This window comes from Alosa alosa, chromosome 24, assembly GCF_017589495.1.
Source record: "Alosa alosa isolate M-15738 ecotype Scorff River chromosome 24, AALO_Geno_1.1, whole genome shotgun sequence".
Taxonomy (NCBI): domain Eukaryota; kingdom Metazoa; phylum Chordata; class Actinopteri; order Clupeiformes; family Clupeidae; genus Alosa; species Alosa alosa.
Window position 1 is genome coordinate 1,479,006 of NC_063212.1, and position 23,514 is coordinate 1,502,519.

The 23,514-nt window shown below is 43.8% G+C and overlaps 2 protein-coding genes across 3 annotated transcripts; one reads left to right on the top strand and one right to left on the bottom strand.

The window, feature by feature from the left end:
- Positions 1 to 281: 281 nt before the first annotated feature.
- trim2b (tripartite motif containing 2b) lies at positions 282 to 13,643 on the top strand. Of its 2 annotated transcripts, none has more exons than XM_048236009.1 (12): positions 282 to 438; positions 4,888 to 5,049; positions 5,253 to 5,368; positions 5,821 to 5,972; positions 6,752 to 6,932; positions 7,288 to 8,062; positions 9,085 to 9,188; positions 9,513 to 9,680; positions 11,282 to 11,450; positions 11,548 to 11,618; positions 11,734 to 11,874; positions 12,216 to 13,643. In XM_048236009.1, exons 3-12 carry the CDS (start codon positions 5,333 to 5,335, stop codon positions 12,366 to 12,368), a joined length of 1,950 nt encoding a protein of 649 aa, XP_048091966.1. In that variant the 5' UTR covers positions 282 to 438; positions 4,888 to 5,049; positions 5,253 to 5,332; the 3' UTR covers positions 12,369 to 13,643. The 2 variants fall into 2 exon arrangements, with proteins under 2 accessions (XP_048091966.1, XP_048091967.1); XM_048236010.1 differs by having other exon boundaries at positions 5,256 to 5,368.
- Positions 13,644 to 15,785: 2,142 nt separating this feature from the next.
- Positions 15,786 to 23,299, bottom strand: rnf175 (ring finger protein 175). The gene is made up of 9 exons (XM_048236013.1): positions 23,180 to 23,299; positions 22,444 to 22,481; positions 21,929 to 22,070; positions 20,230 to 20,384; positions 19,637 to 19,744; positions 19,189 to 19,309; positions 18,691 to 18,824; positions 16,912 to 17,013; positions 15,786 to 16,703 (listed from the first exon to the last, which is right to left on the bottom strand). Exons 1-9 carry the CDS (start codon positions 23,198 to 23,200, stop codon positions 16,583 to 16,585), a joined length of 942 nt encoding a protein of 313 aa, XP_048091970.1. The 5' UTR covers positions 23,201 to 23,299; the 3' UTR covers positions 15,786 to 16,582.
- Between the last annotated feature and the right edge of the window lie 215 nt (positions 23,300 to 23,514).

A 23,514-nucleotide genomic window follows, 5' to 3' on the forward strand; every position in this document is an offset into this window, starting at 1 on the left:
GAGAGAGAGAGAGAGAGAGAGAGAGAGAGAGAGAGAGAGAGAGAGGGGCCAAACAAAACAGAATCAGAGAAAATGTGACAGAAGAGAGACATGATGACAGACACAGATGTGAGCCAATAAAGACAAAGCAGCTGGTGTGGCAGACCTCCCTGCTCCATGATTGGCTAATCCTCCCTCCTCCAGCAAGTGGGTACTGCCTCCCCACCCCACTCTCAGTTCGCTGGTGCTGCTGATCGCCTCTGTTTTTGTTGCCATAGTGCTGAGGAGGGGAAAAAAAAGAGAGAGGGAAGGAGGAGGAGGAGGAGGAGGAGTGAGGAGATGCGTGGATCCCGCTGCTGAGTGCACACCCAGCCCCCATCACACGCAGACGAGATGTCTCTCTACGACGTGGAGCACACGCTCTCAGCTCTCTGCTCCTCCATCCGCAGCGGCATCAAGGTAAGGCCCTGGGTAACGATGGGACAGCAGGGGAGAGGTGAAGACGCAGAAAATGACATGGGGGGGAGGGAGGAAGCAGAGGAGAGATTTAGAAGGAGCGAGAGAGATGGAGAGGGAGAGGGACGAGGTGGATGGAGGGAAAGGAAAAGGGAGGAAGAGAGAGAGAGAGAGAGAGAGAGAGAGGAAAGCAGCCTGTGTGCAGAGACCACAGGGAAGAGGGAGGAGGGAGGGAGGGGCAGAGAGGGTGAAAAGCAGAGATGCTCTCAGACTGATTGCATTGCTAGCCTGAACTAGGCCTCAAATCTTCACCCATTTCTCACACTGTCTAGACACAGTCAACTGTTTGTGTGTTTATATGTGTGTGTGTGTGTGTGTGTGTGTGTGTGTGTGTGTGTGTGTGTGTTTATTGGTCCACTTGTGTGTGTGTGTGTGTGTGTGTATGTGTGTGTGTTCCCTGATGGTTTGCTTATGTGCAGGCATGTGTGTGTGTGAGATGTTGGTGTCCTGGCTGTGTCTGAGGCGCTGCATGGCGCTTGGTGAAAGCAAACAGGCTGCCGGAGCGCTTGGGCTGGTGCAGGTTTTGCACTCGACTGGAGCCACGATATTAGCCACAGGGAATTCTGCTTCGCTGCCTTCAAATGGCTTCCTCTGGCCACCGAGTTATCCACCCTCCCTCCCTCCCTCTCCCCTCTCTCTTCCCCCCTCCTGCTGTCCTTCTTCCTCTCTCTCACACACACTTTCTGTGACACCATCCCTCTCTCTGTCACTTTGAGTTCCCACAATTAGCTGTCTGATGGATGTTTATGTGTTGTGCTGCATGCCCTTGGAATGTCGATGTCTCTTAGGCTTCATGGAAAACTGTGTCATTGATGTCCGAATGTGACACGAGGACAGAGGCAGAGCTGATGAAGCAAATATCAAGACAGAAATGGATGTAAAAAAAAAACGCCCACATAGAAAGATACTGAGGTTGATGATGGTTCTTTAAAGCAGGACCCCTGTAGATGGCCATTGATACTGCCTGAATGGAAGCAAACCTGAGCTCTGAGTTGGCATGTTTTTGATCTCTGAGCCTGATTGACGCTAGCCCAATATACAACAGATTTGCTCCGAAACACTCTGCAAATCCACGCCTGGCAATCCTGAGCTGTCCTTTGCTCTATTCACAATTTTAATATAGAGAACTGGGAGAAGGGTCAAATCTGGGCCCATTAGCCATTGCTCTAAGATTTAACATTTCACATTATAATGGGAGAAGATTGATTAAATTACACGGCACTGAATATACTAAAACATATTTCTTCTTTTTATGATTCCTTGCCAAACAGAAGTACTTGCGGAAAATGTAATATTTTAATTTGTCAATGTGAGCCACTGACATATGGTGGCTGTAGAGAGTGATTTGCTCTCCAGAATAAAAAAAATCCTGATTAATGTGATCTTGTAAGATGAGTAGGGTATTTTAGGGATAGGGGCAGGGGTCATGATTCCTCCCCAAGAGGTAAATATATCTGTGTGTAGGTGTGTGTGTGTGTGTGTGAGAGAGAGAGAGAGAGAGAGAGAGAGAGAGAGAGAGAGAGAGAGAGAGAGAGAGAGAGAGAGAGAGAAAGAGAGAGAGAGTTTTACACTGCTCTGCTACAACGGTCATTTTTCATATCAGGGTTTGTCATTGTCTAACTTGACATCTTGCATTGGCTAGTACAAAACTAAAATACTGTGTTATTTTTCTAACACAAGAAGTGACTCAAAGCTCTTTGATTAGTAAATGAACAATTCCTGTACAAATTATACAAACTTGCCTACTACGTTTTCACAGTTAAACTCACAATTTTTAAGATTATGTTACAAAGGCTTCAAAAACAACATTTGGGTGGTAAGTCTCAATCTATTACATACAGTTATTACTATTACTACATATATATAGTATAATCTTACATCCGTATAATATAATATGGGTGTGTGATTACACAAGGGATATGATATTAATTTGTAATTCAGCCTGTAGTGTTAACCTGAGTAATGTAGAAGATCATATGCATTTCACTTGGGTCATTCAGTTGAACCATGAGTCATGTCTTCTCTTTAGCAGTGAAAGAGCTAGCATAGCTAGCATTCAACCATTAGCATACTCTCACACGTCTTCTGGTCACACTGACCAGAATTTAGGTCTCCTAGCTGATTAATTGCACATAAATCGCAGCTCTTCAGTCAGTATAACATGACACACTTAGTCTAAACCACAGCAGGCTAAAGATATAGCTCACGATTTGCTGCCTTTGGATTAGATTACCATCCAGATTGTGGTTTCTTGTAAAGGCCTCATTGTCACTGTAACAACACTGAGTCAGACAGTAGCCTATTACCCTAAAACTACTAATGACAGTGACTAAGAATGGCTATGCCTTGTTCTGTTTAAATTTTAGCTGACCAAGCAGGCTGTCCCAGGGTCTTACAATACACCCTGTGTCTTGTTAAACCACATTATATCAGGGAGTACAGGGATGGGTTATTATGAATATAGAAGGCCTGTACGTGTTAATGTAGTACTACTACTAATTAGAGTTTGGGGGTTGATCATGTCATGAAAGTATAATCACTTACTCATTGCTATTCTTTGTGGTAGTTGATAGTCAGACATAAATAAAGGTGCCATGGTCTCCGAGAATAATAATATTATCGGATTTCTATATGGAACAGCAGAACAAAAACGATAAAAATAGTATTTTTTTACACACTATTTCAATTATTTGTTAGGATAGGATAAAACACCTACTGTATTTTTTGGAAACCAAACAGATGTTCTCTCTTTCCACATCATGTCTTTATTTCTCATTAGCCTGCCTTACTCTCGTTTTGCTGGAAGCATTTTCTATGTACACTAGTACTACTCATTGAACCCAGTCAATGCAAGTCTGTGCCCACTGGCATGGTGGATTTTTTCATTAGGCTTTGCTGTTTGGGTTTTGCTGCGCTGGTTGAACCTGAAGATACTTGTAGTAGATTGACTGCACCTGTGATTTGATTAATTAGCTTACACTAAGAAATGAGTCAGAGCTTGATTGCATACATTGTTCTGTTAGTGGGAAATAAACATACCACACATTCCCATCAAATACACCACTGTTAGCAGACCAGATAGCTTTTATCGGCTTGAGCTACATTGCCTGCAAAGCAAGACTGTTGATTGTTTAGCTTTCTCTTAAACTGAAAGCACAATCATAACAAGGGTACTCTTCTGGATGTGTAGTCTAGAGAGCACAGAGCTATGCATCACTGTCTTATGAATCACTCACAATGTTAAATTCCCTCTTACAATCTAACTTTCCCTTACTACAGCAGAAGTGTGCAAGACTTAATGAGACTACACTAAACTTTACAGTGTGTACAATATATCAAAGACAGTAGGAGACAGGGTATTTGAAAAGTCTAATCATCCACAAATTGATCTGACTAGAGAAACATTACAGTACAAAACCAACATTGCTACCATGCTGTCTAATAAGGATGTAAATTCCATACAACAGATGGGCACACATGACATACACATCCTTGTGAAGTGGCACCAGCCATGATCGAGACACTGCTGCATTTACAAATCGCTCCTCTCTCTGGTCTCTCAAAGTCTCAACTCTGACAGAACATTTCCTCAGAAAGCCCCAGAACACACAGTGATTGTCCCATAATCCTTTGCAGTGTTTTACTGCAGTGAATCGGAGGCTACAAAACAGGGGGGGGGACAGGATGGGGGTGAGGAGAGAGAGACGGCGTGGGTGGGGGTCGGGTGGGGGTGGAGGTGGAGGGGGTGAACAGTCTGAGACAGAGACAAATCACAACTACAATGCAATACAGCACTTTGCATCCAGGTAATCTCTACACAGACGACCCTGAGCTCTTTTCCTGGAAGAGTCAAGCAGTCAGTCACAAGCGAGCACAGCAGTGGCGGCAGCGGCGTTAAAACGAGGCTACACTACGCCGCCATGCACTAGGCTTCACCCACACACATGCAGGAGCTGACGTCGGGTTGCTATGGTGATGATCTGTGCTCTTTTGTGAGGAGGAGGATATTTCATGGCGTATAATTTATTCTAATGTTCTCTGTAAAATCCTCCCCAAAAGGGGTTTTCCTCCGATCTGACTCGTCTCCCCCCCCCCTCTCTGACTGATGTCTGACCCACTTTTTTCATGAAAGCAAATGTTTCCTGGTTGTCTACGTCTTCGAACACAGTATTTCTGTATTTCTATACGCACTGAGAGCTCTACATCCAGGTGTCAACAATAGCTTGTGTGTGTGTGTGTGTGTGTGTGTGTGTGTGTGTGTGTGCACATAATGTATACTGTACCTGTCTATTCATACAGTATGTATGCGCTTGTGTGTGTGTGCTTGTGTGTGTGTGTGTGTGTGTGTGTGTGTGTATGATTCCGACCGTCTAACCTGTGTCTTTCTGGCAGGACCTTGAGTGAGATGGAGAGGTCTGCGCAGGCCTTCGCCCCTCCTCACCTCTGGTGTAACAGCTCCAGTGCCAAACTGCTGCGTCCCTGATCTTTACTGCAGCCGTATACTGTACGCTCTCCAGTGCTACCCACCTACTCACCGTCCCCCACGCCAGAGAGGTGAGTCCTCCACGCCCACACACACCTACACAGAGAGAGAAGAAATCAGCAGGAGTAGGCGTTAGAAAGAGAGAGAGAGAGAGAGTACTCAGTACAAGTCCATGATTCTGAACAGATCTAAGAGATCATTTGTTATCAAATTTCAAGTTTTGATCAGAAAAAGCTTAATGCACACCTGTCACGGGGTGCTTTTTGTCCCTCAGCAGCCACCGTGGAGCCGCAGCAGAGGTCCCCAGACAGCAGCAGTGAGGAGTGCACGGTGCTGGAGGCTCTGCCCAACAAGATGGCACTGCCCACCTGCGCACAGCACCAGCACAAGGTAAGACCACTGCCCATCACAAACCCACATGCAGTAGAACATCTCTGCTTTTACTGAAGTCGTTTGAATTTATCTGGGATGACGAAATGGAGGCGAGGGCCTATCGATATCTATAAATGTGTCACATATATCCAGAGCTGAGGGTCTTTATGGGGCTGGTGGTCATGTTATGGCTCAGAAGTCTTCTAGAAACGCCTGACTGGTATGTACACAGCTTCCAAAGAGGCAGTAGTGTCCAGTCCTTTGGTAAAGAGGACCAAGGAGTTGCACATGCCTCAGTGTAGAAAGTCCACATGAACAACAGGAGTTGCTGGCCTGCTGTTGTGATGAAACCCTTTGCAATGATGTTCACTACTTTCTCTCCCTCTCTCTCTCCCTCTCTCTCTCCCTCTCTCTCTCCCTCTTTCTCTCTCTCCCTTTCTCCCTCTCTCTCCCTCTCTCTCTCTCTGCAGGAGGTGGAGCTGTACTGTGTGGCATGTGCTGGGCCTGTGTGTGAGGACTGTGTGAGGGGTGAGCACGCCGACCACACCACAGAGCCCCTCTCCGTCGCTGTGGAGAAGCTACGCCTCACGCTGCAGGAGAGAGTGACCGCTGCCACAAATAGGTGCGTCACACAAACACACATAAACAAGTGCGACACACAGAGACACTCAAACAGGTGTGACACACAGACACTCAAACAGGTGTGACACACAGAGACACTCAAACAGGTGTGACACACAGAGACACTCAAACAGGTGCGTCACACAGAGACACTCAAACAGGTGTGACACACAGAGACACTCAAACAGGTGTGACACACAGAGACACACAAACAGGTGCGTCACACAGAGACACACAAACAGGTGTGACACACAGGTGTGACACACAGAGACACTCAAACAGGTGCGTCACACAGAGACACTCAAACAGGTGTGACACACGGAGACACTTAAACAGGTGTGACACACAGAGACACACAAACAGGTGCGTCACACAGAGACACTCAAACAGGTGTGACACACAGAGACACACAAACAGGTGCGTCACACACAGCTAGTGCCATTACAATCCCTGAGCTTTCAGAGCTTTCAGGGATAGCTGATTGTTATTGATTCACTTCAGGCGATCATGTGTTATGTTTATATTGACTAGGATGAAAAATCTGCACACTGAGATCTGTGCAAACATATCTTTTAGTTTATTCTAGCTTTTGATCATAAACCCTCTTAAGGATTGATTGATTAGGTGGTTTTTTGCGACCGCTGGATAGTTCACTGACCAGTTCACTGACTGGTCGCATGGCTGAATGACTGATTGATTCATGAAATGAATTATGGCTGCGTGGTCATGAAATGACTGAATTATGCTCTGACTAACTCTCCCGACTCTCCGTCACCACAGACTGCCACAGATCGCCGTGGCACGGCAGTCACTGAGAGACATCCTGCAGCAGCTCAGCGGTCAGAGGAGCTCCATCGAGGAGGACATCCATTCCGCCTTCGCCGAGCTCCACAAGACGCTGGACGTGCGCAAGAGTGTGCTGCTGATGGAGCTGGAGGTCACCTACACCCTCAAGCAGAAGGTCCAGGGCACATTCTTACGCTCTCCTGAAGGCCTGTCCACATTTCACACGACCAGCCATAACTCCTACATAACGCAAACAGTGATCTGTGGTTGTACTGTGGAGTATTCTGTACACACTGTCTATCCAGTGTTTTTTTGAGAGATTGTATTGGGTAGAGCAGAACACATTAACATTACACAGGCATAAATAGTAACTTGCAACCAAGATCACTGTGTTGTCTTGTGGTGTCAAGTGAATGTGAGTAAGCATCAAGGCAACGATAACATCTGTTTTGTTTTCTTCCTGAGTGTATCCAGCATCTTCCTCTTGACCATAATGCCCTCACATGGGTCCATCCCTGTGTGGTCTGTAGATTCTTCAGGCCCAGCTGGATGCCCTGGTGCAGGGCGAGGAGAGCATCACCAGTAGCCGCAGCCTGACCGAGCAGGCCCTGGACGGGGGCAGCGACGCAGCTGTGCTCCTGGCACATGGTGCCGAGGCTGAGAGGCTGAACGAGCTGGCCAGCCAGGGCCTGCCCCTGCAGCCAGAGGAGAATGACCAGCTGGACCTGTACATGGAGTCGGAGGAGCTGAAAAAGTCCATCCACAACCTGGGCACCATCGTCACCACCAGCGCCGTGGCCAGCCAGACCGAGGCGTCCGGCGAGGGCCTGGAGCAGTGCGCCATAGGCATCCCAACCTCCGTCACCATCGTGACGCGCGACAAGGCCGGCGGGCTGTGCAAGGCCGGGAACGCGGTGATTTCGGCAGAAGTCTTCACGCCGGACGGTAGCATCGCCGACGGGGAGATCCTGGACAATAAGAACGGGACGTACGACTTTGTCTACACCATCCAAAAAGAGGGCAACTTCAGCCTGGCCGTGAGACTCTACGACCAGCACATTAAGGGAAGCCCCTTCCACCTGCGGGTGACCAGCTCCCCCGATGACTCACAGGTCCTCTCCACGCCGTCCTCCGCGGCCAACGCCGGCTCGTCCGGCTCGTCGGGCGGTGCCAAGCGGCGCGGCGCTAAGTCCCCAGGGTCGGGGAGTCGCAGTCGACAGAGAGGGGTGCGGCGGGCAGGGAGCATGTTCAGCACCCCAAAGAAGAAGGCCAACCCCATAGAGGACGACCTCATTTTCAAAATAGGTACAAATTCACGCTGTCGATTCTCAGTACATTACATAATCATGACACAACGCAGATGCTGTTTCTAGCTGCAGCAGCATGTGGAGGTGCAGAAAAAGACGTTAACACAGGCCTACATGCTATCTTTATGCTCTGATAGGAAGCTTTTGTTTGTTGTGTTATTTGTGAAAAGAATAACCATCAACCACCAAATTTCATCCAAGATCTTTTAGGGAACCGTGCATGTGTTGTCTGACCATGATATTATACTGTATGACTGCACTGTATGCCAACTGCACAGGGAAGGACAGGAAATCTCTCAATCGAATCATAAAATCTGCTGAAAAAAATCATTAGACTTTCCCTGCCCCCACTGGACGACATCTTAAAGATCTGTTGCCTCTGTTGAGCGCACCATATTCTGCAGGATCAGACACACCCCTCAAACCATCTGGCAGAGGGTATCGGGCCTTTAGAGCACGCACCTCCAGCCTGCAGAACAGTTTTATCCCCAGGGCCATCACAGAATTGACCAATCATGCCCCCCACCCCACAGCCAGCACAGTTGCACTATAGGGATGTATGTGAAAGTTAGTAAAGTTAGTATTTAGAGGCTGCACAACCAAAATTTGTTGTATGGTTCTACTGCACAATGACAATTAAAGTCTAATCCTATCTATTCTATCTACTACTTCTACTTACGCTACGCTTACGACACTCTACTCTACTCCACGCTACGCTGCTCTGCCTTCCCACGCTACTCTACGCCCGCTACTCTCTCATGACACGCTACGCTACTTCTACGATTACGCCGGCTTCTCCACTTACGCTGCCACTTCTGCTTCCTTCTGCAGCTGCTATCTAGATCTATCTACGCCACGCCTTTCTACTCTGCTCTCGCTACTCTGCTCTACTCTACTCTTTATTTACTCTACTCTGCTCATTACTCTTCTCTACTCTACCCCACGCTACTCTACTCCACGCCACGCTATCTCCACTCTACTCTACTCTACTCTATTCTACTCTACTCTATTCTGTTCCAGGAACAAAAGGGAGAAATAAAGGAGAGTTCACCAACCTGCAAGGAGTGGCTGCATCCGCCACAGGAACCATCCTCATCGCAGACAGCAATAACCAGTGCGTGCAGGTGAGAGAGGGCCCTCTTCCCAGGCTGCCGTTGGCCTGTCAGGAGACTTTCATTTGAGTTCAGGAAAGGAAAGATTCAGGTGCAACTTCCCCAGAGTACAAGTTAATGCATGAGAAATTGGAAATCATTCAGTGAAATTGTAAACCAGTTGGAGGATAGAGAAAATGTGGGAAAAGTCATCCTTACATTTCACTCTCCTCAAAAATCTGACTTCGGACAGAAATGTAATCATGTAATGGCGTTCTCTCTTTGTACCATATTGTTAGGCTTTTTACAATATTAAAATATCTGACTACAGTTATATGCGTTATATCCATATGTCAGGTATTTTCCAATGAAGGGGTGTTCCAAAACCGCTTTGGGGTACGAGGGCGGTCGCCAGGACAACTGCAACGGCCTACAGGAGTGGCAGTCCATCCCAATGGTGACATCATCATCGCTGACTATGACAACAAGTGGGTCAGCATCTTCTCCAGCGAAGGGAAATATAAGGTGAGAGGGTCCCCTATTATACTAAATACATCACAGGACACCATAGGAATGGTGTGTGTGTGTGTGTGTGTGAGAGAGAGAGAGAGAGAGAGAGAGAGAGGGAGAGAGAGAGAGACAGAAAGAGAGAGAGAGAGAAAGAAAGAAAGAAAGAAAAGGAAAGAAAGAAAGAAAGAAAGAAAGAAAGAGTTTTCACAGTTCACATGTTTTTCAGTTTTAGGTTTCACAGGTTAGTGTTGAGGAATAAGTAAAAAAAAAAATCACCATCCAAGCGCATTAACACCATGCGGTTGAAAGAATAAAAACAGAGGAAATTCTATATATTCAACCCGAATCCAGTTATTACTACTAATCACTGCCTCAATCCTCTGACAGCCATAAAATGTGTTGGCACTTAGAAGTAGAGATCAAAAGATGTTTAGGGAGGAATCTCCATGGCAGCAGCTACTCAAGAGAGTGAGAATCCCGCACGAGATAATGCGATCAGCGCCACTGAAAAGGTGCATGATGTCATTGGCAGTAACTGGAGTCGGAGTGAGGGAGAGGACTGTGGCGGCTCATTTAGGAGCTGTTTCTGGGCGGATCCTAAAGGCCATGTTGGAATAATCAGGCCATTGTTGACTGGTGGCTGGCAGTTCCATTCGTCACCGTGGCGACAGGACAGTGAAATGTGTTCATGTAGGACATGAGGGCTAGACAAGTCAGGGTTCTGCCACTTGTACTGCTGTGGGTCACAAGATTCCTTAACACTTGCAACACTTTGTCTGCTATGGACAATTCAACTGTATTATGTACCACAATTCTGAGAGCAACTATTTTCTTTCTGTATCTCATCTACAAATGTACACTTATTTATCATTCAATGATAAATTATTCAATGATTATCATGTTTATTTTCATTGATATGAATTCAGCATGCTTGATACAAGTACCATTTGTTTATGTTCATCTGTTTCAGTCTTCGGAAATAACACTCTTAAGCCCAGTAGCCCAGTTAAGTCCAGTAGTTCTTCACTGACGTTTCCCACCAGTTGTCAGTGTTCCTCTGAGAAGCCCCGTGCTGCCCTCCTTCTCCTTCTCTCCCTCTGTAGCTCTGTCGCTCCATGTCAGTCCTCCCCATGCGCTCTGTCCACCCTGTCCATCCTCCCGGCGCGGGTCTCTTGTTGGTGTCCACTCTCCACTCAGTGTACCTTGGTGGCCTTGGCCTCTCCTGCCGCCGCCCCCCCTTCTCCACCTTGGGCCTTAATGTTCCCCGACGCCTCTCCTCTCGGTCTCTGCAGCTCACCGGGCGGCTGCGTTCTTGTCTTTCGCTGTACAACTGCAATTCAGATGTCTTGTGTTCGCATTAAGATTCTCAATACTCACTCTGTACTGGGAGAAGGCCAGCCCTCGCTTCTCAGCTACCTTCACCTCTTTTCTCTCCTCCTTTTCTACTTCTTGCTCCATGCTCCTCATAAGTTCCATGACGCTCCATGATCCATGCCAAAACAATTCACCATTCACTAACTGATCGCCTAGTTTATGTAGTGATAGACCTACACATGTGCAACTGGTTGGGATTTACTGCCACCTGTAATTCGGTTGATGTCCTGCTGTATTTAAAGGGTAAACTGGGCTCCGGGAGGTTGATGGGTCCAAAGGGGGTCTCTGTGGACAATAATGGACACGTCATCGTAGTGGACAACAAGGCCTGCACCGTCCTCATCTTCCAGACCAGCGGCAAGCTCGTCGCCAAGTTCGGTAGCCGTGGAAACGGAGATAAACAGTTTGCAGGTGTGTAACATGCCTGGCAGATTCAAATGAAATGCTCATGTTGAGTTGTTGAGGCAGCCATGGTAACGCTCTCCCTCATTCCACTCTTTATTCTCAGGACCACACTTTGCTGCAGTCAACAGTAACAATGACATCATCATCACAGATTTCCACAACCATTCTGTAAAGGTAAGGGCTGCAGATAACATGAATGTCTGAATAGCTCACATGGGCTAAAATCCTTCATCATTATTTCTGAGAAAAGTTGTTCTGAGTGGTCACATGTGCTTTCCTGTGAGTGCAGGTGTTTAATACAGACGGAGAGCTGCTGCTCAAGTTTGGCTCGAACGGTGAGGGGAACGGGCAGTTCAATGCTCCGACTGGTGTTGCAGTAGATGCCAATGGGAACATCATTGTGGCCGACTGGGGGAACAGCAGGATACAGGTTTGCAGTTGTTGACATTTAACCACCTGCCATCTTTTCCTTTGTCATGTGCCATGATATAAAAAAGCATCTGATGAAAATCTTATTCAGCAGTTTCAGTCCTCTGCCGTCATTTTCTTCAATTTGATCTTATTCTTCCTCACTACAGCCTTGAATGTTTCACCCGTTCAAACTTATATCAGGCCAAGCTTAGTGTGATTGAAGTTATTATTCTGTCCATTGTGAGCCTTGTTTATTGCAGCCTTTCTTTCTTGAATTCAGGTCCAGTGAAGGACTGTGCTGTCCACACAATGCAGGATACCTCTCATTTTCCACCTTCTCCTTCTCTCTCCCTCTCCTAGGTGTTCGACAGCAGTGGCTCTTTCCTCTCCTACATCAACACATCGGCTGACCCCCTGTATGGTCCCCAGGGCCTGGCGCTCACCTCTGATGGCCATGTGGTGGTCGCCGACTCTGGGAACCACTGCTTCAAGGTGTACCGCTACCTACAATAAACAACCCGGGAAGCATTTCTACCCCAACCAGACCCAAGGTGCACCCCACCACCCGCTGTCTATGGCAAACTGGAAGTTTCTCAAAATGGAACTAAAACAGAAATCGGCTCCAAAGGAGCTTTTGTTTAGGGCCCCCTCTCACACACCACTTCCTGTACTAAAAAAAAGAAGAGATTTTCACTGGGTTGTGCCTCCTCTCCCCCTAAGGCAGTCTTCATCGCCTAGGGCATTTCATCTCAAAACAGACAACTCATTTTGCAATCCCCATTACCAAGTACACCAGAATTTTACTTCAGAATGGGCATGTCTGGAATGTCTTCATCTTGTAATGCAAAAAGGGAATGTTTCATTCTTAACTGCTTACTGAAGAGTTTTATTTAGGCCTTTGGGTGCCTAGTACAAAAACATGTTTGACCCTGGTTTATGTCATAGAGAAGAGAACTAGAAATACTGTGTAGTGGTGGTATGCCTTCATGCAGCCCTTAATTTGAGTGGCGAGGCATGTATATGCATTATAGAGTGGTAAGGATTTTAACCAGTTGATTTAGTCCAAGTGAATGTTCATACTTGGACTAAGTATGAACATACCAAATTTGAAGAACGTGCCACAAGGCATTCTTGAGATATTGTGTTCACGGGACATACATGTTGTCAGAGTGACCTTGAACTTTGACCTTGGACTTCCACAATCAAATCAATTCATCTTAGAGTCCAAGTAAACTTTCGTACAAAATTTGAAACATGTGCCTCGAAGCATTGTTGATATATCACGTTTACAAGATCAGGACTGACAGACGTATGGACAACCCGAAAACATGTCAGTACGGAGGCATAAAAAAACCAACATGGCTGGCTAGATCTGAGAGAAGGCCAGGACAAGTATTATTGCATTTGTGCTGACATCTCTTGAAACAATATATAATATAAGGACAGCAATATAAAGACAAAAGACCCTATGACCGCAGAGGATATCAAATAATAGCGAGAGAGTGCCATTAATGGAACAGCCAGCAGGCAATACAACTCCCATAGGCCACCTCATGTCCAAAGACAGAAATAATAGATACACGGCCCTTAAAAAAGCTGTTTCCTGTGGAGAGAACACCTCAAGCATGTTTTGCTTCCTCCAAAATCTCTTGCTTGATAATATCTTAAAGGAAAATTCCGGTGTTTAGCTCTTTAAGGCCCTTTTCTGGTTTGTTTTGGATGAACTAGAGTGGTGGACACCGACATTTTGACGATTGGTCCTGTCTCGACTTTTCTGACTCGTTTTGAATCGCCTTTGACTGCTCAGGGTGGCTGCCAACAGGCATACTGTAGGCTACTCAAACATGTCCTAAAACAACCCTTAACGTTCGTTTTCAAAACTGTGCAACTCACCGAGTGGTTCGTTGACTATTAAAAGCAAATATATCGGCGCAATGTATGATTTCCAGCCATCTTATTTGCTAGGCCTATTGTGGAACTATTTATTCAGACACCTCACAACCGCGTATAAACTTCCGCTCAATATTTGAACCTGAAGCATAGACGGTGGGGCAGTAATATCAACGTGCAATGAGTCTTCCAACAGAAATCAATGGGATATTACAAAATGCCAAATAAAACACGACAGAAACTGTATTTCGCTACGCTACTTATTTTTGAACATCAACGAACACGACTAACCACGGTGAGTTGCACAGTTTTGAAAACGAACGTTAAGGGTTGTTTGACATGTTTGAGTAGCCTACTACAGTATGCCTGTTGGCAGCCACCCTGAGCAGTCAAAGGCGATTCAAAACGAGTCAGAAAAGTAGAGACAGGACCAATCGTCAAAATGTCGACTCAAAGTGCTAAATACCGGAATTTTCCTTTAACTGAAGGATGTGACCATTTCAATTCCTGGTCCAACCAGTGCTTGATCAAGGCAGATTATAGATATTGACTGCTGGTTATTGTAATTCTAACAAAAGAGACATAGATCACTTGTACTAGTCTAATGGGGACATATTCATGAATAATGTGCAATTGGCATTTAACAATGTGTTGCCTAAAAACAAGAAGTGAACTTGTGGATTGGAATTTGGTCCCACAGCCCATTATAATATTTCTACATAGAGATATTCTGCTTGTCACTTTGTAATTTTGAGTCTGCACACCCTTTAGCTATTTTTGGCTATCGATATAGTGAAATGATGTCCATGAAAATGCACTATTTTAGAATTAGGCTAAAGGTTAGCTTTTCTAACAGTCATACAAAAACAGCTGCTCAACTCAAAGTTAGGGTTCTGCTCAATATAAGTCATGTTGTGAGTTTTGCAAGTTGTTGTCCCAAAAAGGAGTACATTTGTCTATTTTTAATAAATAATAGTTTGAAAAGTCACTCTATTCAGAAATGTCAGTCATTTGACAGGATTTTACTGTTGCATTCCACAATTAAGACCAAGCTTGGGCATGATACTGCTTGCCTGTTAGATGTTAGTTATCACTGTATACCAGAGCAACCTGCATGTGTTATACCACAAATCGTGGCATTAGGCTACAGCTAAATAACAAAAAAACATTATAAAAAAATAGCAGCATCTTTATCAACGCACTGATTCATTCTCACTTAAAATGTTATGTGGGCTTTTTCTGTCAAAACTCATTCATACAACTTTACACTATTATGTTCCACATTGTAATGTTTACATTTATGAAGCTCATGTTATTTATCAAGTTGTATTGCACTGGAAAGAATGTATATTTATTTAAGATTGTGTTTTTCTATACAGTATTATTTGGACATTATTTTGAATTATCATGAATGATATTTTTTTATAAACCATGATGATTTGTGTTTACGTTGGAAGAAGATTGTGTAGACAAGATACAACCGAATGTTCATCGTTCATGCCTCAATTTTAGCCTTAACGTAAACTTTGTCTCAAATGTAATTATTTTATCCATTTAAAGCAGTGCTAGTTCATTCAACAACATGCGACTGACTTTACAGTAATCAATTTTACCATAAATCATCTACCTTCACTCTGATGTCAGATTGTTCCCCTTACAGCGAGACCTTCAGTACAGTACAGTTCATTTGTCACTGCTAATGTACAACACATCAATAAAGGACTGAGTAGATCATGGATTACTTTCCCCCCTTGATTTCTCTTTGTTAATTATTCTCTTGCAACCATCAACGTCGTTGAACGTTAGGAACTGATGAACTTGAAGATTTAAGGCAACCACTCAACTTCAACTGTCTTCAGAGAAAATACAGAATATGTTTTGGAGATGCTAGATAGTGCTCCATTTCTTGACAGTCTAGTATAAGTGAGTAAGCTTTCAAAGGTTTAAGCCTCTGGCTTCGTTCAATTTGCTTGAACAGTTTTCTTTTTTTCTTCAGTGTACAAACGAAGTGTTAAACACTAAAAAAAGTTCATAAGATGATCACTGAACGAACACAAACATGTTCATATATTGCACATACATTTCTAGAAATGCACACAAAACACATGAGAATTCGGATTTTCTTTTAAAATTTATCTCATTGTCAGTGAAGGATTTCAGAACATTATCCTGTCAACAATCAGCTGACCACAAACTAACCAAAACACAGATATGGATGGATGGGATAAAAATGTGCTTAACACCCCCCCCCCCCAAAAGAAAACGAGGTTCCCACACCCAGACTTACAAAAACAATACTCTCACTTACACAAGAGATCACCAGAGTGAAATATTAATTTCTTACCTCTACTGATTCTCTTGCATTTGTCAAGTCCTCATGAAAAGGTTTTATGGCACCGTAGCTTACAGTATACCCTTAACAGTAAACAGGAAGGGGTCATTACATCCCACAGTAAGTAAATATTAAATCAAGCCCATGGTCTCCGATTAATCATATGCATCATGGAATAAACAGCTGAGTAGATGACTGAACCACAACGCAGAAATGAAAAACAGGTCACATAGGCCTTAAAAACAACAAACAATCTAACAAATAATGGCATCAGCAAGTTTTTTAGACATTTCAATGTGTTGAAATCCCACGCTTTACAATGTAAGTCATTGGCTGAGCTGGCTGTGTGAAGCACTTGATACAGTATTAAATAAATAATATGATACAAAAGCATCTGCATCTATACATGGTAAAGTACAGAATTTACATCTTATAAATACTAACAGACAAAACCGTGCAAGTCGCTTAAAAATGGTTCATAGTTCTGTTCTTTTTGCCATTTTCTCTATTCGAGGCCCAAGGTGAAGTTAATTCCGTGAACGATGCCAATTATGATGGGTTGCCAAGCAACGAGGTACCTCAGCCAATCCAGAAGCTGGCCGTACAACACGTGTGTTTTCTCCCAACTGATAAATTGAGTTAAGAAGCTTTTGAGTGCAGATGTGATAGTTCACAGTTTGTACTTAAGTTAGGGCACCATTTTTCATCCATGCTTAGATCATTCAAAGAAAGAAAGAAAGAAAGAAAGAAAGAAAAAGAAAGAAAACAAATGAATACAAATGCAGTCATTTCTTTTATTAGGGGAAGGCTTCATATTTATGGTTCAAAGGATACGGATTTTTCATCATTCTCTTCAGATCCACCTTCTCGTTGCAGTAGGGACAGGTCTGCTTCTTTCCCACAATGCACCATCCACGAATGCAAAACTCATGGAAACTGTCAGCAACCAATTATTAAGGATCAACACAATCACTTGCTCTGAATCAATCGGAACACTTGCAAATGTTGTTATTGCTATAGTATCCTATGTGAGCAACTCTTATGAGTTATGAGCTGTTATGAGCTACAGCAGAACCGGTATTTACAGTTTTTTTTTTTATCGCTTTGATGCTTGGGTCAACTCTGACATCACGTTTTCAAAACAGCTAACACCCATGTCTGAACAAAAGCACTCTGGCCAAAATGACACATTTTGCTTGCAAATGCGGTTACTCTCTCAAAACACTTAAAACATGCAGCAAAAGCAAATTTTTTTGCTGCTATGTCTGTTCCATTTCTTTTTTATTTTTCTGCCATCAGAAAAAACTGTGAAAAGACAAAATGTTGTGCAAAGGAGTTCATGAAGACCAAATTAATTTAGGTTTATTAAAGCAGGTCAAAGCAATCGAGAAAAAAAACTGTAAAACAATACTTTTTCCAGTTATGGTTGGGACTGTTTACAGCCCTGACGTCCTTATGCACCTGAACACGGATGTTCCCACAGCAGTGGAAACCAGGCCACTGGGCACTATGGGACATCCATCTGATTGACAGCACACCCAGAGCCCTAATTAGAATAATAAAAAAAGATTAACCCCCACACTTCTATTCAGGATATATGAGAAAGGTCTCATCATAGGTTCTTTACTTCTACATCTAAATAAGTGGTGATCTTTGTGCGGATGAGGAAAACTCCATCAAGCTTATCCAAAGTACAGTTAGAGAGACTCTTAATAGGACAGAATTACATGTATTAGAGTTACCTTTACTAATGTAGTACACATCAGATGTTAAAGTAATTTGATAGAAACAGACACCTTACTTCTCATCTCCAAATGGCTGGTAGTAACTCATTGAATGCCAAGCTGTTTTCAGAAGCTTTGTCCTAGAGTGCCAGCAATCTAGACCATTGTTGATGATGTTTGTACAGCCACAGCATATTCTGTGTTATAGCTATGAACACATACAATGGCTCGTTTAAAAGGTGAGACTTTAAGCTCTCAGTGGGTGCAAACATGCCTCTGTTCCTGAGAAATCCCAAGCTAAACAGTGGCTAGTTCTCATCAAAATCGCTGTTTTTTTTCTAGAAATGGAGATATACAGTAACGTCTTTCATGAAATATTAAGTGTTGCCTGTAAACTTTCCGGGAAGTGATCAGCGAGACCTGGCGAGACTGCCACCTAGTGATAGACCCACGAAAATGGCCTGGTTTTGAGATGACGTGCATGCGTCACTGATTCGACCCAAAGCGGCAACCGAGTTATGATAAAATGTCCAGATAAAATGTTCAGATTGTGCGTTTTCATGAATTTTCGATCGTCATATATTTCATTTCCATTCATCACAGAGTTCCCAAAATCACATATAAAAGGTGTGTTAGAGTGTCTAGTTTCGTAATTAAAAAAAAAAAGCTAAAAACGTAATATTACGTTTTTGCCACTCAACGCATGGGAAGGAAAAACGTAATATTACGTTTTTGGCACTCAATGAGTTAATCAGCAAGCACTAATGTGAATAGAGATTTGCTTCAAAATGTATTCCTTCACCTCTTCACAAGACACTGAAAGCCAGTAAATCAATCAGCATACAGTATGATGTGCACTAGTTCCCTACTGTGGCTTTTCAAAGGATACATGTGGTTACAGGAGAGCTGATACGTGTCCTCAATAATGCCTTCTTCATCCACGTCCACCAGGATCTTCTGACCGCACACCGCACAGATGTCGTCGCAGAGGCTGCGCGTGGGCATGCCCCCAACACTGTAGTACTGTCAGGCAGTAGCAGACGAGAGCAGAGAAACTGATCACACATCCAACTCTGCGCTGTGAGATTACACATAGAGCTTCACTTATCCTATATACCACTACATTAGAGACTGTTTATTAAACTACATTAGAATGACTTAGAGGCTTACTGATAAACAAAGCCTGTATGTGGCTTACTGGCAACTGAGTTAACAACCAACAGTTAATAACTGGTTTATTTGCACTCTGCACAAAAGACCATACACTACATATGAAGCTTCAGAATAAAGCCGGGTATAAAATAAAATCTGTGTGGAATTCTGAAATCATGACATGAATATTTTTGATGTGCAACACAGGTGATTGAACGTCTCTCTGTTAGCATACCCCTATGGTTGAGGCCATGTAGTCAGAGCAGATCTCAGCAAAGTCCCGTCCCATGACGCCGTAGTATAGCCCATAGAAGAGCATGATGACGCCCACATCCATCGAGTCCTCTGCTTTAATCCTGAACAACATCAATCGAAGCACAGAAGTAAAAAAAACATCTCTAATTACAATTATTTGTGATTACTCAAGCTTAGCTGAAAAATAATGATATTCTCTATGATCGAACATATTGGGCCGGTTTGCCACACATGGATCATGACTAAAATAAAGAAAGCTTTAGGTGGAGGACTAGGCTTAATGCATGTATGGGAAACTAGCAATAGTGATTAGGTATAATGCTAACTATAACTGAAGTGAGAACAGCATCGACAGCATCCTCATCATTAAGATGACCCTGTGCATCACTGGACCAAACCACAAGCAGCAGCATCTTTAGCGCCCTCACCTGAAGAGGACGTTGAAGCCAAACATGGTAAACATGATGGCCAGATAGCCCAACACTCCCACTGCATAGCTCAGCTTGTAGATCAGCAGGAACCACTTGTACACCATTCTACAGGAGGTCAAGTGCACACATGCTGGAACTATTAAAACATCTTGAAGTACACAATGTCAATGAGGTATGGATCCAAAATAAATAAACAAATAAACAAACAAATGTACACACACACACACACACACACACACTAATTCATGTGTTATTCATCGGACCTTTAAGCAAGACAATGATCTGAAACATCTAGCCAAACTGGGAAATAAATGGTGAACAAGAAACAATATCAACATTAAAGTGGCCCAGCCAGAGTCCAGACCTCAATCCATAAAAAGGTGAACACAATGCTAGAGTGATGGTACAAGTTCAATGTGTTGATCTGCATGATCTTCCTATGGCCATTAAAGCACATACAGTACAATGCTATGGAAGCAACATCAGAAATGTGTTGTTACTCAAACATTCAAATCCTTTCAATGGCACATCTTTGGTTGGTATCTGACAGAAGGCCACTGAGGGCTTGTTCTGGGTGGTGCAGTCCTTACCTGGGCGTCCTGCCAGACAGGGGCTTCCGTGTGGCCCTGAAGATGATGTAGCTGGTGATGACGGAGAACATGCCCCAGGTGGAGAGGAAGCGCCACCAGTACAGCTTGATGGTGAAGTAGAGAGGCACCACCCACATCTGCAGCAGGGTCACCAGCTGGAGAAAAGCAGGTCAAAACACACACACACACACACACACACACACACACACACACACACACACACACACACACACACACACACAGAGACACACACCACACACACACACAAAGAAATAAGAGCAACCAGTGGTTAGCATTCACTACGGTAAACTTCACTGCAAACCCTTAAGTGGAGCAAGCTACCAACCGACAGTTAGTAAGGCGAGTAACCAATAGGCTAGTATACTTCAGCTGTCCATCAAGACTGGTTACAGTCAAAGCTCACAAATTTTAGATTCAACTTTATTGTTCAAGTAAAAATCAACTTTATTGTTCAAGTATGTCAACACTGCAGAAATTCTGCTCCAGTCATGAAGACAGCAGCAATTTATCACATTCACGTATAAAATCAACTTCATTGGTAGGACAATGGACAGCTCCACCAAAAGCAAGCAGTTTAGGCTAATGTCTCAATGACTATGTTTACATCTACCTCAGTATCCCGGTTATGAGCCTAATCCCATTTTTGATCCTATTCAGAAAATTATGCTTACATGAACACAGAGAAACCTGGTTATTAAAATCCAGGATAAGGTGAAGGCTATACATGGAACAGTATCCCGGTTTCTGGAGTACTAGAGTACTCTTGCTAGCATAACCGGATTTCTCCAAACCGTATTAGGATAAGGATCCTTCAAAATCATAACCAAGATAATGAAGTGCATGTGAACAGTCACTGTCTTGCCAAGAGGTGCCAATGGCCTATTACCACAGAGAGCAGCATCTGCATGAGGCAGAGATAACAAACTCAAGGGGACTAACCAGATTATGTCCGACAGCAGGGCAGTGTTAGACCCTGAATGGGATAAGGAATTAGTAGTACAGTGAGCAGACTGCCCAGCTGTCTTCAAGTGTTAAGTTCAGTCAGGAAAGAAGAGTGATCTCTGTGGACAAACGTCCGTGGAGGAATGAGAGAGCTCTCAGTGTCTGGACTGGGCAACCATCACTTGAGTAGCACATAGTAGCCACATGAGCCAAATCTATTGAAACATGCTTTGTCATCATCACATTCACAATATTTAGCAGTTTCACCTGATTCAACCATCCTTTGTGCTCAAGCAAGCTGCATGTTAGCAATGTAAAAGACACATTGTTGCATGTATCATGCAATGAATGACAATGAGGGACTTCTACTACTTTGACCCAAGGCTTTATGCTACCCCCACCTTGCACAGATATGAAGCTACATCTTCTGACCACAAACTGACCAATAACAGGTCATGTTGCACAGAAAACAAAGTTGGACTCCTACCATCACATCCAATCATTACCCTCACCTTGCTCATGAGTCATGACAAACTCTGAGTACTGATAATCAGCCCATTCATAGAGGATGCACAGTATATGTTACAATCAAACTAAATAAACACTATGATTATAGAAGAGACAAAGTCTCTATAACCAAACCGAAACATCAACTCCTCATTGCAGATGTATGTGCATAGTCACAACTGTCAGCCACGTGCCAGATGTGTGACTGGCGGGCGGCGTTGAGACTCACGTTGTAGGAGCGGCTGTGCCTCTGCTTCCACTGCACCAGGAGGATCTGGGCCACCACCAGCGTGGCGATGAGGATGAGCACCATCTCGGCGTGCATGGCCTCATGGCCTCGGTGCTTCACGTGCAGCCGCTCATGCTGCACTCTGCAGGGAGAAAGGAGACGGATAGAGATGGAGAGGGAGGGAGAGAGGGATTGAGAGAGAGGGAGGGAGAGAAGAGAAAAGGCCCAAATAAAAACTCATAGTCACAGTATTCAAAAAGTAGCGATGTGTGATCAAGACTTACATAGGTAAAGAATACACAATAGTGTGGGAGACAAAGAAAAGAGAAGAGGCACTTGGCTACATATAGGATGGCTACACATGAGTGTGATACAAATAGTACAATTTCATGAGTTTACGGAAAGCCTTTAGCTTTACTTGTTTAACTCCTTGAACATGCATCTTCAGTCAGTGCCTCATGCATAGCAGTGTTTCAGTTATACAGAGAGAAACAGAGGGAGAGTTTTCAACTTACTTCCAGTTCTCTCTGTGGGACATTTTCAAAATGTCCCCCTAAGACAAAAAGAGAAAAGGGTACCAGTTACAATACCGTAATCTAAGTTGTTGCTATCAGAGAAGTAAAGAGCTGCGACCCCTTTAAATCCACATACACCCACTAAACACGAAAACAACGTTAATCAAAGGATGTGATTTTCGGGCATTTCTTTGTTGACCCATTAAGCAAAACGGAATCGACTTTGAATGGGGATGGTGATGAAAACAGTAGCCTACAACTAAGGTGCGACAGCGTACAGTAGTGTTGGATGATTGATTTGTCAGTCGCACAGACCCTCTCAACTCTAACCAAGACATTTATTAAATATAGAAATTGTTTTAGTTAACGTTGTAGCTGTTGTTTTAGCCAAGTAATCAGCTAAGTTAAACAGGCTATTCAAGTCGGTAAAACCTAACGTGTGAATTACATCTCTGGTTAACTGGTTAATAGTTTACAAAGAGACATGTAGACCAGAATGTGTCAGCTGAAAGGTGCCACATTTACATAGACGTTTGGTTACACACCCTATCAGTCATCCTGCCAATCAGGTGGATCACAACAGATGACAAGCTAACTGTCCACGTAGCTAGCTAGCAAGCTAACAATATTCATTACGATTTGTGTCTGCAAATTGTTGTGTATAAACAAAATGACAACTACAGTCATGTACACACTAAAGCACTGCTATCGATAACAACGTCAAATCGATAGTTACCTGCGGTTGTGTATCACCCATTCCCCTAATTTCTATTTTCCAACCGGCAAGCTAAAATCATAGTGGTGCGATTCTTCTTCTACTACTGGAGCCAATTGAAGGTGTACCAGAATAACTAAACCAGTTTCGATATCGCCAGCTAGTGGCCTGAAAAGGTTCTACATGTGCATTTTATTGAATGAATATGGCTACACAGTCATTATACCCCTCCTGCCAGAGAAAGCTAATGAAAGCTTAGTTTGGGCTCAACGGAAGTAGCCTAGCCTATGGACTCTGGGGAAAAATGTGTGTTTGAAGGAATAACATGTGTTTATTTATTTGTTTGCTTTTGAACC